General features: G+C 52.6%; 1 protein-coding gene across 1 annotated transcript; it reads right to left on the reverse strand.

Annotated features, from left to right (window-relative positions):
- Nucleotides 1–1,085: 1,085 nt before the first annotated feature.
- Nucleotides 1,086–10,371, reverse strand: Fdxr (ferredoxin reductase). The gene is made up of 12 exons (XM_090350244.1): nucleotides 9,935–10,371; nucleotides 9,259–9,362; nucleotides 4,822–4,917; nucleotides 4,592–4,714; nucleotides 4,315–4,428; nucleotides 3,938–4,039; nucleotides 3,186–3,293; nucleotides 2,873–2,957; nucleotides 2,557–2,756; nucleotides 2,308–2,479; nucleotides 1,664–1,834; nucleotides 1,086–1,556 (listed from the first exon to the last, which is right to left on the reverse strand). Exons 1-12 carry the CDS (start codon nucleotides 10,011–10,013, stop codon nucleotides 1,426–1,428), a joined length of 1,485 nt encoding a protein of 494 aa, XP_090206370.1. The 5' UTR covers nucleotides 10,014–10,371; the 3' UTR covers nucleotides 1,086–1,425.
- Nucleotides 10,372–15,842: the final 5,471 nt, after the last annotated feature.

The raw sequence follows: 15,842 nt of genomic DNA on the forward strand, positions 1-15,842 counted from the left end.
CACTCGCCGCGCGCCCCCCACTCCCAGCCACCACTCACCCGGGGGAAGGGGCGCTGCACCCGCGTCCGGAGCCCGCGCCGGCTGCCTCCCGCGCAGCGCATGTCCCGGCGCCTTCGCCCGGGTGCGCTGGCGCGCGCGCTCCTAACTCAGCAGACACCTGAACCGGGCGCAGGGAGCCAGTGCCCGCCCGCAGGGCCGCCCGGGCGCTGGAGCCCCGGCCTCGATCCGCCGGGATCCGCTGGGATCCGCTGGGATCCGCTGGGCGCAGGACTCGTCCCGCGCTGGCTGCGCGCCTCCCGCGCCCGGGGCTGGCGGCCCCGCTGACGGCCGGCGGAGGAGCGCTCGCCGCCTCCGCCCCGCCCCGCCCGGCCCCCCGCGCCCCCCGAGGTCCCTCCAGCCCCTCCCTGCCCGCCTGTGCCCTGGCGCCCGGTGCTCGCTCCCCTCTAGTGCCCACAGTCCCGACTCTCAGAGACAAGCTCGGCCTTCGGGAAGACCTCAGCTTGCGTGAAGCCCCAGGTTCAAGCCCCAGTTCGAGTGTGACCTTGGGCTAGCCAAGTTCCAGGATCCTTGTTTAGAAAGCGACGCCGGCATCTGCTGCCATGGATGGAGGTACTGCTTCTTTAAAGACTTGGGGACTTGGCTAGAAATGGATGGAAACAGGAAAGAGGGAAGGAAGGTGCATAGAGGGTGGTCAAGGCACTGGGGGTGCACAGAAGGCAGGGCTCCAAGGCCACACTTGCCCACCGTTGGCGGGGGCGGAGGGCCCTAAAACTGCGGCCAAGGGCTGCCATCTCTCTTCTCGCTGGGTGAGTTGGGGCGTGCCAGGAGGGTACCAAGCAGAGACTCCCACAAGGCAGGCACCTGGAGGCCAGTGGGGAGGGGTCATGGTGGGGACAGGAGACCGGTAGATTCCAGCAGCAGAGCTAAGAAGGACTGGATGCCAGGCCTGTCCCCCAATCCTCACCACCCCATCCCCAGAGGCTCCCAAGCAGGGAGTGCTTCCACAGCGCCACCTGGTGGCACGGGCTAGCCAGGGCGAGAAGGTGACCCTGGGCCCCCCCAAAGAATCAACCATAGCCTTCCGTTTCAGCTCTTTATTTCCAGCATTTTCCCCCTAGTAGCCCTCCAAAGTCCAGCAGGAGGGGGGAGAGGTGGGGGAGGCAGTGTCATCCTGAGTTTCCACTTAAAGCTTCATCTGGAGGCAGAGGCTACCTTGCAGAAGCAGGTGCTCAGAAGCCCCTGAAAAAGAATGGCAGCCAAGATCCCAGGTGAGGGCAGGTAGTGCAGTGGTGAGAGTAGGAGTGGAAGTCACATTGGCCCCAGTCCTTGTCTTTTCCTTGACCTGGCTGGAGTCTGGGCTCAGGGTCCCATTGACCTGGCTGGGATCCGGGCTCAGTGTCCTGTTGACCTGGCTGGGATCCAGGCTCAGGGTCCCAACAGCCGCAACATCTCCTGTGGATCCACCAGCTTCTCTCTTGGCTTCCCGGCTCTCTGGCCTCGGGACACCTCCTCGGCATCCAGCTTCTCCCAGTCTGAGAAGGAGACTGGCCGGATTCCTGAAGCAGAAGGGAGACAGCCAATGCAGTCCCCTCCTCCTTTACTCTGTTCCTAAACAGTGGGTCACCTATCCCACCACCCAGGACCTCCGTCTTGAGGCGCAGACCTCGGCGTCTGAGCAGGGCCTGGATGGCTGCAGAACCAGGCCGGGGACCGGAAGGCAGCAGCCCAGCACGTAGGTCCTGCAGCAGCTGCTGGCTGGTAAGGAAGCTGTCAGTCATGGTCGTGGCAATAACTCCCAGGGGTCCTCTCTTCACCCAGCCGCTGCAGTAGAGGCCTGAGAGAGAATGGGGCACAGGGGTGGGGGGTGCTGTACAGAAACACACCACAACTCTCCTGGTGGACTCCAACAGCTGGACCCATTATGGCCACTGGATGCTTCTGAAACAGTTTTACCCCCGCCAGGCTCCTTATACCTCAGTTTCCCTAAGGCTAGGCGCTGGGGCCTGCTCACCTCCAACTTAGCAGGCCCTTGGGAACATTTACTGAACGGAGAAATAATTAGAATAACGTGAAACTTTCTTCAAACCAGAAGTGGCCTGAAGATAGATTGCCTCAGTTCCCATCACAGCACAGGGCCTAGTCCAGAGCAGATCTGGTAAATGTTTGTTGAGTGGCTCCATGAGTAGACATACGGCCATGAGGAGGGTAGGCTGGGTCCTGGTCCAGGCTGGCCTAAGAGAGCTTCTCAGTGCTCTCACCAGTGAACAATGGCTAACTTACATGCCCAGCCCTCTCATACCCTCTCACCTGGCACATCCACAACCCGGCCCTCTGTATTAGGGATGATGCCAAGTTTAGAGTTAAAGGGCACACTGGGGTCGATGGGGCGGCTCTTATAGCCAACACTGCTCAGCACGAGCCCACAGGGGAGGTCCTCTGTGTCTCCTGTGGGCACTGCCCGGGCGGCCTCACCGGCATCCTGTGGGGAAAATGGGGGCATGACCAGGCTGGGGTGGGGAGACCCCAAGGGGAGTGTCCTTCGGTAAGAAGTCTCACTTCCAGTCTGGTGATTGCCAGGCGGATGCCTGCTGCTCGCTGCCCATCTGAAGAGGGAAGCACTTGCTGGGGGCTTCGGAAAAAGCGGAGGCCCCAAGCTCGGGAGGCCCCAGCTTGGCGGGCAGCCTCCTCCGCCAGGGGCTTCTCCATGGCTGTACGCAGGAGCAGTTCTGTCAGCCTCTTCCTTGGCCGTGGGACCTCTGGCGACAACACAGGGGCACCTCAGGGCTGTCCCTGACCACAGGCCCTTCCCCAGGCCTCCAAGCACCTGGGCCACTCCTCCCACATGAGCCTGGGGCCAGCCCAGGCCCCTCACCCTTCATGCTGTCCTGAAGGCCTAAAAAATCCTTAGGATCCAGAAAGGGCTGGGTTCCTGGTAACTGGACCATCTCCCGAAGCTCCTAGAGGGGGAGGAGTGTGGGAGGGGGAGGAGTGTGGGAGGGGGAGGTCAGACTCAGAATGCAGCCCACCCAAGCCCTCAGGAAGGAGACGCCACCATGGAAGGTTCCAGGCCCTGGCAGCCCTGACTGCTCCCCAGGTTCCTTCCTAGGCAGCGGCCACTCCAGGGGCTCTGACGACCCCCTCCCCCAACATGGGGACCCTGGCCCCTCCCCATTTGGTCCCAGTACCTTGATGGTGAAAGCTACTTGCAGGGGTCCTCGCCGGCCCACTATCCACACAGTCTTCACCTGACTCTGCCTCAACACCCTCAAAGCAGCCTCCGTGATGTCCGTTTTCTGGCACAAAAGGAGGTTCTTGAAATCATCACACACTGCCCTGGGAAGGGAACTTGCCAGTTGGTTTTGTCTCTAACCTAAGGCGGAAGGCTAGCCAGCCCCCCAAACGGTACCGCTTCTCCCCCTGGTGGCCACAAAGGGTATTGCGGGCAACTCCGCAAATGGTGACTCCAACTAGCACAAACCAAGCCGACTCCGGGGCAACATTGAGTCTACAGAGTGCCCAGAAGAGAGCAAAGGACTCTAGGGAGCTGGAGAAGGCAGGTGCTGGCTGTTGGTGGAGAGGAATGGATACATAAAAAAACTACCGGGATGATAACCTGCTATGAACAGAAGCAGACTGGTCCCGGAGGTCATCCTAACAAGAGGAAACACTAAGCCAAGAACTAAAAGTAGAACTACTAACTTTTAACATGCTCCACGTGGGGGGATAGTGTCATAAACGTCCTGAGGCATACTCAAGTCAAACGTCCATGTAGCTTTCAGAAGTCCTGAAAAGTCCTGGCTTTCAGAAGGAGTCTGCCTGAGTTCAGAGGCCACAAGAACCGAGCTTGGCCCAGCTGATGGCCTGCCTCCAAGGGCAGGGACATTTTCTCTCCTGCGTGACTTTGCCTTCTCCCCTCTAGCTCTGGGCTACCACTCACCTCCAGGTGCTCAGGTGAGGTCAGCAGGATCCGGGCTACGTCCAGAGCCACATTCCCCTGTCCCAGAATCACAGCTGTGTCACAGTTCAGGTCCGGCACCAGCTGGGGGAAGGGGGGAGTCTTCATGGGTCCCTCGGCCTCTCAACCTCAATCTCATCCTCAGAGTCTCCTGCTGGGCCCCTCACCAGTGCCCTGGGGTCCCCCAACGCTTGGTCAGGACAGTCCAGCCTACCTGTGTTAGGACCCCACCCTTGCATGGAGGCCCTCTGTGTCTGGCATCCATCCTCAGTCAGCCCAATGTCATGCCATCCACTGGCTGCTTGGCCCTGGCTACAGCATGCAGAAGAAGGGGCAGCTGGCACAACCCCTGAGCTCACCTCCTGGTTCTCAGGAAGCCCGTTGTACCAGCCCACAAAGGCCCGAGCAGACAGCACGCCCGGCAGCTCTTCACCGGGAATTCCCAGGGCCCGGTGGTCCTCTGCCCCATAGCTCTGGGGAAAGAGCACAGGCCCCGGGGTACACAGCCTTCAGCTCCAGGGACTCGGCTGCTTCCCAGCTCCCAGTAGCCCCTTCTAGAAGCTTCCACCTCGGCCTTGCACCCCTCCCCTCTGGGTTGCATACCCCCGCTCCTGCAGCCACCCCCTGTGCACTCACCAGCACCACAGCATGGTAGGCCTCCTGTAACTCTGGCACTGTCACATCCTTGCCAATCACCACATTGCCCCAGAAGGCACAGCGGTCAGAACGGGCCGTCTGGGTAAACGTGTGGATGACATTCTGCCAGGCAGTGGCAAGGGAGAGGGATATGAGGTGACGCAGCTGCAGGAACAGCCAGTGTCCCCTCCACCCTGGGAGCCCCATCCTCCACGCCCAGCTCCACTCACCTTCACCTCAGGGTGGTCCGGAGCCACACCAAAGCGCACCAGGCCAAAGGGCACCAGCTGCTTCTCGTAGATATCCACACGGGCCTGAGGGTGGTGCTGTGGGAAAAGGCACAGTGGCGGGGGGGGCTGGGGGAGAAGCTGAGTCTTCTGCCCTGGGGCAGCACAAGCAGCAAGAGGAGTTGAGATCAGACCTCAGAGAGAACTGCCAGCTATAAGACTGTGAGGAATGTGGCCTGCTATGGAGGGCTATGGCTTTCCCTGAACTGGAGGGGAGTGAAGGGGAGCTTCATCCTCAGGTCAGATGTGAGTCACAGTAACACTTCTAGAATTTTCCAGCTTTTCTAATGACTACGAACCAGCCTTTGAAAATCACCCCTGCCTTAGTGTAGTTCTGAGACTACACTGGGACAAGGACGGCAGGCTAGGAGGGGAGGGAGGGGCTGCGGGGACCCGGTTCCCTCTTAGAGCAGCTCCACACTGCCATCCACCCAGGACACCTCAAGGGGCTGCGGGGGAGGTATGGCGTCTGGATTGGACAGAGGAGACCAGCAAGCTCCAGGGGCTCCCAGGTTCTCCATTTCCCACAGACCAAACTGGAGGTGTTGGGGAGGCGAGGACAGACAGACCCTGGCAGCAAGCAAGTCAGAGAGATGCAGCAAGGCTCCTAAGGGTGCCAGGCCCGGTGTCCAGCCCTGTACCACTCCCCATCCAATAGGACACAAGGCCGGTGAGCATCTGACCCCAGCTCCTTGCCTTGGCCCAGAGCCCCCTTTCCTTCTAGTCTGCCCCAAGTCCAGGCTCCCTCACCCATCAGCCCCTCCTGCCTCTCCCCTTCTCTGGCTAGCCCATATGTGACCACCCAAACCACCTCCTGCAGACCCCAGGAAGAGCTCAGGCTGGTAACTGGACAGCCCCACCACTGCCCTGCTCTGTGCTGTAACAAAAGTTCCTCAGGGTGCCTGTTACAATGTCCCTACTGAGAGGCACTCACGGGAGGATCCAATGTGAGGAACTGCTGTGGCTCTTTCACCAGACACCAGCGTACAACAGCAGACCGCTCTGAAGAGTCAGCCCCTCACCATCATCTCCCCTCTCTTCCGCTGGGGCTGGGCCTGCACTCCACATCACAGGTTCCCCAAGGCCACCTCCAGATTCCCCTACGCAAGTCCTTTCCCTAAAATCCCAGCTCTTACAGGATAGAGGCAGGCAGATCTTTAATTCTAGGCTGTCAAGCTACAATAGTTATAAAACACACACACACACACACACACACACACACACACACACACACACACAAGAATGCCAGGTGCTGGTGGCTCACACTGTAATCCTGGCTACTTGGGTGGCTGAGATCTGTTTCAAAGCCAGCCTGGGGAGGAAAGTCTACAAGACTGCTATTCCAATTAAACACCAGAAAGCCAGAAATGGAGCTACAGCCCAAGTGATAGAGCACTAGCCTCGTGCAGAAAAGCTCAGGGGCAGCGCCTAGGCCCACAGTTTAAGCTCCAGGACTGGCACAGTGTGTACAGGCACACACACATACACACACACACACACACACATAGAACTGGGCATACGGCCCTGGGTTTGATTGCCTGCACCACATGGTTGGGGGGAAACTTCCTTGCTCCATAAACAAACCTCCCCCTTCTGCTCTTCTGTCACTCTATCTTCCTAGAGTCCAACTAGGTAGAGAACCCTCATCGGCTCCTCTATTCTGGCTCATCAATCCCACATCCTTGGCCTCCTCCTCTCCACTGCCCTCCAGACCACCAGCCCTGCTTATGTCTCCCCTACAGATAGAACATACCAATAAAAAATAAGGGTCTGGGGCCAGGAGTTTGGCCTAGTGGTTAAAGTGCTTGCCTAGCATGCATGAAGACCCGGGTTCGATTCCTCGGTACCACATACATACAAAAAAGCCGGAAGTGGTGCTGAGGCTCAAGTGGTAGAGCTCTAGCCTTGAGAAAGTCCAAGGACAGCGCTCAGGCCCTGAGCTCAAGCCCAGGACTGGCAAAAAAAAAAAAAAAAAATAAGGGTCTGGAAGTTTGCCTCAGTGGTCATTGAAAGAGCACTCTCCTAGCAAGCACGAAGTCCTAAGTTCAATATCCAGCAAAACCAAAACTAGCCAAACAAAAAAGAAGCCCCATTATCTCTTGCCTAAAAGCCGATCCCCTACAGCAGTGGGCAACAGAATTCTGGTGGTGATCTTAGGGTCCCAACTACCGAATTCAATTAAGACTGAGCTGGGCCCAGAAATGATCATTTTTAAAAAGTCCTTCTGGGGGCTGGGAATTTGGCCAAGTGGTAGAGTGCTTGTCTAGCATGTGTGAAGACCTGGGTTCAATTCCTCAGTACCACATACATAGAAAAAGCCAGAAGTGGTGCTGTGGCTCAAGTGGTAGAGCTCTAGATTTGAGAAAACCCAAGGACAGCGCTCAGGCCCTGAGCTCAAGGCCCAGGATTGGCCAAAAAAAAAAAAAAAAAGGCCTTCTGGCTGAGTGCCAGTGATTCACACCTATATAATTCGAGCTACTCAAGAGTCTAAGATGTGGAAGATCCTCTAAATAACTGAAGCCAGTCAGAAAGTTCCATCTTGATCCAGAATAATCAGGAGCAGCAAAAGGCAGAACTGGAGGTGTTGCTCAAGAGTTAGAGAGCCAACTGTACAAGAAAGCAATCAATGAGAGCACAAAACCCTGAGTTCAAAATCCAGTACCGGGGCTGGGAGTGTTAAGTTCGATTCCTCAGTACCACATACACAGAAAAAAAGCCAGAAGTGGTGCTGACTCAAATGGCTGAGTGCTAGCCTTGAGGGAAAAAAAAAAAATCCAAGGACAGTGCTTTCACCCTGAGTTTATGCCCCAGGACTGGCAAAAAGAAAAAAAAAGTACCACTAAGTAAAAAAGTGCCCCAGAGGACTCTCATGGAGTAAGGCGGGGCTGTACACAGCATCCAGAAAAGGCGGCCAAGTCCACAGTGTGGTCTGGGCATCTGGGCCTCATCCCCTCCTCAGCCCTCACTCCTCTTTGCCCCTCATGCACTGACCAGTTCCCTGAAGGGAACATTCTCTCCCTCCTCTGGCCTTGATCCACAGGGTTCCCTGTGCCTGGTACATATCCTATCCTCACCTGACACTGTGGTCTCTCAGACATGAGAATCTGGACAGCTCTTCCTATGAATTGAGTTGAGGGCCTCTCTGTGTGCACCAGCCACCAGCCCCCCCCCCACCCCCAGCCTCTTTGCCTTGATCATAGAAACCATGTCTGTCCTGCTCACCCCCATGGTCCCAGTGGTCAGAGGTGAGCAACGGCAGACTGGCGCAATTCAGACTTCTGGCACATAGGTCCTGGACCTCCTCTGCCCAGTGTGGGGCTTTGGAGTGCCTCCTCTGTCGTCGTGCCCTCATCTGTGCACATGGCACCTGCATCAGGCTGGACATGAGGATGCTGTAAGATGCATTGCTCAGAGCCAGGCTCAAGTTCAATGCCACTACCCCAACATGATTTGTATTAGGAACAGCTCCTACCTAGTGCATAAGAAGCAGCTGGAAAATGGACTCTGGGTTCATCGCTAGTCCATCCAGCAGAGAAAGCACATAGACGTGTGCTACATTTAAATCAATGCCCAGCCCACAGACACTGATGGAGCTAAGAACTCTACCTGGAAGACTGACTCTTTCTCTCTTGAGGCTCAGATAACACACTAGCTCTACACGTATTCCTACAAGGCCTCTCTGATCACTTGAGATTCCTGGCCTCCATCCAGAGCCCAAGCTATCCGTGGAGCTCACACATGTGTCCCAGCAAACAGCTTCTGATGGTGCCTACCCGCTTGGTTCACCCTCCTTGTGTCACCATCATTAACTGTGTCACCAGTGCTCCCTGGAAGGCATGCCAGGCCATTTACAGCAAAAGTTTTCTCTGAGGTCTTCCTTCCTAGTTGCCACACAGAAAGCCTCACATCCTAGCAAACCACGACAAACAAATGGCTCACTCTACTTTTCAAGTATTAGCATATATGCATAATTCATATATTTATCCTTTCTATGTCTCTCCAAGGCCACTGTCTTACTTTGTTCAAGCTTATCTTGTCTCTTCTCCCTAAATCTCAAGGTCTCCACTAAAAAAAGATGATGGCCTTGGAGCCATGACTGATATGGCCAATACTGAAGGCCTTGAGACCTTGGTGGAAGGCTTGAGACCTTGAATCTGAACGGGAAAAAGTAAGGGGGTGGGGAGCTGTGGTAAATGAAGGGATGGTGAGGTAGATAATTGTTACAAAATGCCAAGGAGGCGGTAGCCTTGACATGCAGGATATGGGAGGGACTGAATGAAGACAGGGGAAAGGAGCTACCCACCGACCTAGTCTAGATGTGCTGGGAGCCATTTCCTGAAAAGGCAAGCCAAAGGGGATGGGGCTTGCTTTTAGTATTACCTTTAGCAGGTGTTGGGCTGTATAGAAGCCAGCTGGGCCGCTGCCCACCACACAGATCTGGGGAGTCTTTTCCTGCGTGGAGAACTGCTGGTAGAAACGTAGGGCTGGACAAAAGAGAGGAAGCAAGATCAAATTGACCCTTGATCCTACCCCAAATCAATCCCAATGGCCAACAGGAGATGACGTTAGCCAAGCTCACTTGCACCTTCTTCCTGTTCCTCGAAGTTTTGTCACTGACCTCACCAGAACCCCCAAAGGCTGCTGTTTTTATCCATAGCCCCGCACCTTACCCCTGAACTTGCAGCTCATTATGGCCGACTCACAACCCTCACTGCCTCTGAAGCACATTTCTTCATTATCCTTATGGAGTATCCTGTTTATCTGACCACTATCCCACGTCTGGCCTCCCTAACACCCCAAGGCCGCTCCTGTGGGTCTCCCCACCACGCCCCCACCTTCCCTCTTCCAACCCTCCCTTCTCTGCAGAACTCTGTATTGCGCTTACCACCACCATCACCCTCAAACACGCCCTTTCCTTCACTCCGTCTCGCTCCACACAGACGCCCTGCCCCCCCCCCCGTATCCTCCCACCACTCCTTGCACCCAGCTCCGATCCGACCCCCTGCAATCAGCGCTTCTAGGCTTCCCCGCGTTCCCATGCAGCCCATGCTCCTACTCGGGTTATTCCTGGCGAGAGGCGGTCGGATCCGAGGCCACCCTGACCGCCGACACCAGTACCAGAAGCGCAGAGCCATATTCAGGAACAGCTCCCTGAAGCCCACCAGCTCGCGGCCACGCCCAGCTCCAGCTCCGCCGCGCCCCGTCCGGTCCAAGGCACGCCCCCATCCGGCTCCGGACACGCCCACCTCGGACAAGCCCCGCCCCAACCCGTATCCGGACACGCCCACACGGACTCAGCCCCGCCTCCAGCCGTATGCCGGCACGCCCACGATCTTGGCCCTGCTCGTTTCCCCTCCCGCCGTGTCCCGCGGGAGGACACAACTGCGCGGCTCCGCCTCCACCGCCAAAAGAACCCCGTCCCCCAGAAGAGAGGTCCATTCCTCCACGCCCGCCTGGGCCCTGCCACGCCACGCAAGACTTCCAGGATCTAAGCGACTTAATACCCCCCCGGGTCTAGCCCTAGCCTTCCAAAGGCCGGAAATCTACATGTGGAGTAAAGCAAATCCCCATCTCTGTTTCAATAGCTCTCGAGGAGGAGAGCCAATTAAAAAGAAGCTTACTTAAGCCTCTCCGAAGGCCTTCGTCGCTCGCGGATGACGCGATGCGCCTCTAGCTGAGTGTGTATTTCGTCCTAGCCAATCAGAAGTCCAGTGCCAACGAGCCTCCCCTCCCATTGGGTAAGAGCCGTCGAGTGCCCAAATCCGGAGTGGAGCGCGCTCGACTGCCGCGCGTGCCCGCGCCGCAGCGGCCGCGTCGCTCCGGCTGGGGTCCCGGCCTGGTCACTAGTGTGGCCCCGCAAGATGCCGCGCCTGTCGGGGCAGGGGCCGGGGGGGTGGGGTGGGGGGGGGCGGTGAACAGGCATTGGGATGAGACACTCGCCTAGGATGTGATGTTTAAGGAAACGCCATTTAAAACCCAGGATTGAAGGCAAAGAACGCATATTTTATTGCATCCTGAGGATTTTGTTTTTGTTTTAAGACAGGGTTTTCGAACTGTCGTTCTGCTTTCTGGCATGCACCACCACACCTTTTAAAAGATACAAATTAACGCAGAAAATTCATAATTAACAATTGGGGCGGAGGGGGAGGAAGAAGGACAGGGCCACGAGCCCTGTAGGCTTAAGCCTACAATCCTAGCTGCTCAGACAGAGATCTCAGGCAGAGATCTGAGGATTGTGGTTTGAAGCCAGCCCAAGCAGATGAGGCAGAAATCTGAGGATTGTAGGTAGAAGCCAGCCCAGGCAGGTAAATCCCAGGAAACTTACCTCCAATTAACGCAAAAAACTGGTGTGAGCCAAGTGGTAGAGCACCAGTCTTAAATGCAAAAGCTTAAATGAGAGTGCAGGGTCCTGTGTTCATGCCCCATCTCCACCCCCCAATGAGGCCATTTCCCTAGAGAACAGGAAGCTGTATCCATGATCTTTAACCCCATATGCCTGATGGCCATTTCCTCTAGGACCTCTTGGAGATATCTGAGACTCATCCTCTCCCAAGCTACTAGGAGTAAAGGCTCCATATCCTGCCGGCATCAGATCCTATTTTATTATTTCTGTCCTTTTATCTTAATTTGCTTTATGTGAATGTGTATGTTGAGGATTGAACATAGCCATCAAATCTATCCCTGAGCTACACTCCTAGCAGCGGGTTTATTTTTAATTATTGAATGGGGCAACACTTTATTCCATAAAATAGAATAAGTAGCCTGATGATCTGAGCCAAAGAGATTAGTTTTATAGACAAAAAGGGCTGGAAGAAAGGAATAATTCAGGTGTAATGATATCCACCTGTAATTCCATCACTGGAGAGGATGTGTGGCAGGAGAATTTTAAGTTCAAGACCAGTCCTAACTACATAGGGATACCTTGCCTCAAATAAATTAAAACAAAATCAACAACAGCAAAAACCCCTTGAAATGACCAACATTTTTTTTTTCTTTGTAAAGATAGGGCTTCACTTGTATAACCTAGACTAGCCATTTACTGTAATCTTTGCCTCAGCCTTTGGAGTGTGGAGATTATAGGTGTATTCCACCAGTCCTGGCCTAAGTTACTTTCCTTGTAAATTGGAAACAAGGAAATAGAACAAAAGGAAAATAACTGATTAGTTAACTCCAGGTTATTTCCAGTCACTTATTTTGTGGGAGGAATAAAGAACAGAGGAAAAGTTATCATGCCTATTGAATCTAGAGTGACGGGGAAATTTGGACTTTGTTTCCTAATTCTGATTTCTCAGGAGGCCAGACACAGCTTAATTTCCCCTTGGTGAAGTTGAAAATGTGTGGCACCATTTTGATTTTTCACCTGATCTTGGGGCCTGAGACAAGAGCTTAGTCCAAAATAGTAGCCTCCTATAATTTCTTTAGAACACTGTCATTTCTGATGATTATTTTTTTTTGGTCAGTCATGGGGCTTGAATTCTGCACCTGGGTGTTGTCCCTGAGCTCTTTAGCTCAAGGCTAGTGCTCTCCCACTTGAGTTTCAGTACCACTTCTGGTTTTCTGATGGTTAATTGGAAATAAAAAGTCTCATGGACTTTTGTACCCAGGCTGGCTTTGAACCACAAACCTCAGATGTCATCCATCTAGGTTACAGGCATGAGCCACTGTGCTCACCTTTTCTGATAATTTTCATTGAAGTATAATATAAAGAAAAGCACACGGATCATAATGGATGGCTTGATGAATTCTCACGAGGTGTAACCAGGTAACACTGCCAAGACTGAGGAATAGAACAGTGCCCAGGAGTCCTCTGTGCCCTCTCCTACCAACAAGTAAATATTCTTTTTTCCCCCTCTAATGTGACATTGTTTCATGTATGTCCTTTGAGACTGGAAGTAGGCAAAGTATGCTTGTAGACAAAAGCTGTTAATAGTCCTGTTTTGTATGACTCACAAGAATTGTTTTTGTATTATTTTTGTTTTGCTTGTGCCAGTCCTGAGACTTGAACTCAATCCCTGGGCAGTGTTTTTTGATCTTTGATCCTTCCTTCCTTCCTTCCACCAGTTCTGGGGCCTGAACTCAGGGCCTGGGCACTGTTCCTGAGCTTCTTTTGCTCAAGGCTAGCACTCTACCATTTGAACCATAGCACCACTTCGGGCTTTTTCTGTTTATGTGGTTCTGAGGAATAAACCCCAGGGCTTCATGCATGGTAGGCAAGCACTCTACTACTAAGTCACATTCCTAACTATTTTTTTTTTGTCTTTGGGCTTGAACTCTAGGCCTAGGCATTGTCCCTGAGCTCTTCAGCTCAAGAATACCACCCTACCCCTTGAGCCATAGCACCACTTCCTGTGGTTAATTAGAGTCTCAGGGACTTTAGTGCCCGGATTGGCTTTGAACTGAGATCCTCAGATCTCAGCTTTCTGAGTAGCTAGGATTACAGGCATGAGCCACTGTGCCCAGCCCCCAACTGTATCTTTTAACTTTTTTGCTCAAGTCTGGCACTCTGTCACTTGAGCCTTAGCTCCACTTCTGAATTTTGCTGGTTAATTGGGGATAAAAGTCTTACAGGCATTCTTTCCTGGGCTATTTTTAAACCTGGATCCTCTGATCTAAGCTTCCTGAGTAGTTAGGATTATAGGTATAAGTCATTGGCACTCAACTTTTAAAATATTTTATAACGAAAAAGTTTAGCCAGGCCCTGGTGATTCATGCCTGTAATCCTACTCAGGAGGCTGAGATCTGAGGATTCCAGTTCAGAGCCAGCCCAGGCAGCAAAGTCTATGAGACTCTTATCTCCAGTGAACCAACAGAAAACCAGAAGTGGAGCTGTGGCTCCAAGTGGTACAGTGCTAACCTTGAACACAAAAGCTCAGGGACAGCACCCAGGCTCAGAGTTCAGGCCCCATGACCACCACCAATAACAACAAAAAGTTTACTATTTTATGACATTAAAATTATCTGAAGTTCAAGCTGGGTACCAGTGGCTCACACCTGTAATCCTAGCTACTCAGGAGGCTGAGATCTGAGGCTCACTGTTCAAAGCTAGCCCGAGCACAAAAGACTCTTATCTCCAATTAACCGCTAGAAAACCAGAAGTGGTACTGTGGCTCAAGTGGTAAAGTGCTAGCATTGAGCTAAAGAGCTCAGGAACAGTATCCAGGCCCAGAGTTAAAGCCCCATGACCAGCCCCTCTGCAAAAAATTATCTGAAGTTCAAATTTCCATGTTTACACATAAAGTTTTATTGGAACACAGCTATATTCATTCTTTTACATACCCTTTATTGCTGTTTTTTCACTTTGATGGAACAATTTAATTATGGCAAAGACCATGATTCATAACACAAATATTGAGTTATGGTCCTTTTTAGAAAGAGTTAGACAATATCTGCACTAAAACTGTAAGCTCCCTGAGAGAGGGGGCCAATTTCATTTACTCATTTATCCCCAGAGCTTCACACAGTGCCTGACTCCCAGTGGATGCTCAAAGAATTTATCTTGAGTCTTATATAAGTAGTTAACACCTGTAATCCCAGCCACTGGGAGACATAGATAGGAGAATTACAGTCTGAGGCCAACCTGGAGAAAAAGCTTGAGACCCTGCCTGAAAAAAATAACTAAAAGCTAAAAGGTTTGAGGGTATGACTTAAGTTGAGCCTACCTAGCAAAGTATGAGACCCTGAGTTCAAACCCCAGTATTACACACACCCACAAAAAAAAACCTTATTGATAAAATTATTATCCTCTCTTATAATAGAAGAAAGAGATGGAAATTCAGGCTGAGACACCTAGAAAGCTCTCTAGAGCTTCACATTGAGCATTGATGGTTTTGAATATACAGCTAATTTTGAATACAGCTGTATGACATGAAGTCCAAGACCTTGTTTTCCTATGAGAAAAAAAATAACTTGTAAAAATTAAAATTAGGTGATGGATGGAAGTAGCACTGTGGCTTAAATGGTAGAGCGCTAGCCTTGAGCACAAAGGGGCTCAGGCACAATGCCCAGGCCCTGAGTTCAAGTCCCAGGACCAGACAAGAGAGAGAGAGACAAAGAGAGAAATAGATGACAGAAAAAGAAAACTAGTCCTTTAGGGCGGGAAACATGGCTCAGTTGGTAGAGTGCTAGCCAGTAAGCAAAAGAGTTGAGTACTGAGTTTGAGTTCCGGTCTCCAAACAAGAAAAGGAAATTCAGTGATGGAAATGAATGTGTGGGACACGTGGTAAACCATTAGCCTTGAGTGCCACAACCAAAACAAAAACATAAGTACTAGCTGACTTAAGTAAAAATACCTGCCACGTGTTGTAAATCGTAGCTATTAGTGTCATTGTCACCTCTGGTCTACCTCTGGAAATTAAGCCTTAGAAATACTTCATTTACACTTAGCACCTTCTGTGACCTCTCAAGGCCCAGGTGTCCCCAGCCCATATCCTCAAGTTCCACAGTGACTTAAATGACATGAACCTGGGGTCTCTATAGTACTGCCAGGTCTGCTCAGGGCCTCCAGCCACCTCCATCTTCCATTTGGGCCCAGATCAAAACCCCCAACTCATTCCTTGTACATTGGGATGGTGTAATCATTAGTTCGGAGTATGCATCTGGGGCCTTTTCCTGGCTTCATTATTTTTCATATGGAGAATTCACAGCTTGATGAATCATCCCCAGCCCTTCAAGCCATTTCTGAGTTACTCATGCGTTTCAGAAGAGCAGCAAGAACATATAGCAAAGCAGTAGATCAGGATGGCTGCCAGGCCTGCCCTGCTCTTTCAGTGAGCCTCCCAGCAGGGAACAGATGGTACACTCTAAAGGCATGATTGAGCCGGGCGTGGTGGTTCTAGCCTGTAATCTTAGCTACTCAGGAGGCTGAGATCTGAGGATCAAGGTTCAAAGCCAGCCCGGGCACAAAAGGACCTGAGAGTCTTATCTCCAGCTAACCTCTAGAAAACGGGAAGTGGGGCTTGGCTCAA

This window comes from Megascapheus bottae, chromosome 17, assembly GCF_031878675.1.
Source record: "Megascapheus bottae isolate mThoBot1 chromosome 17, mThoBot2.hap1, whole genome shotgun sequence".
NCBI classification, from domain to species: domain Eukaryota; kingdom Metazoa; phylum Chordata; class Mammalia; order Rodentia; family Geomyidae; genus Megascapheus; species Megascapheus bottae.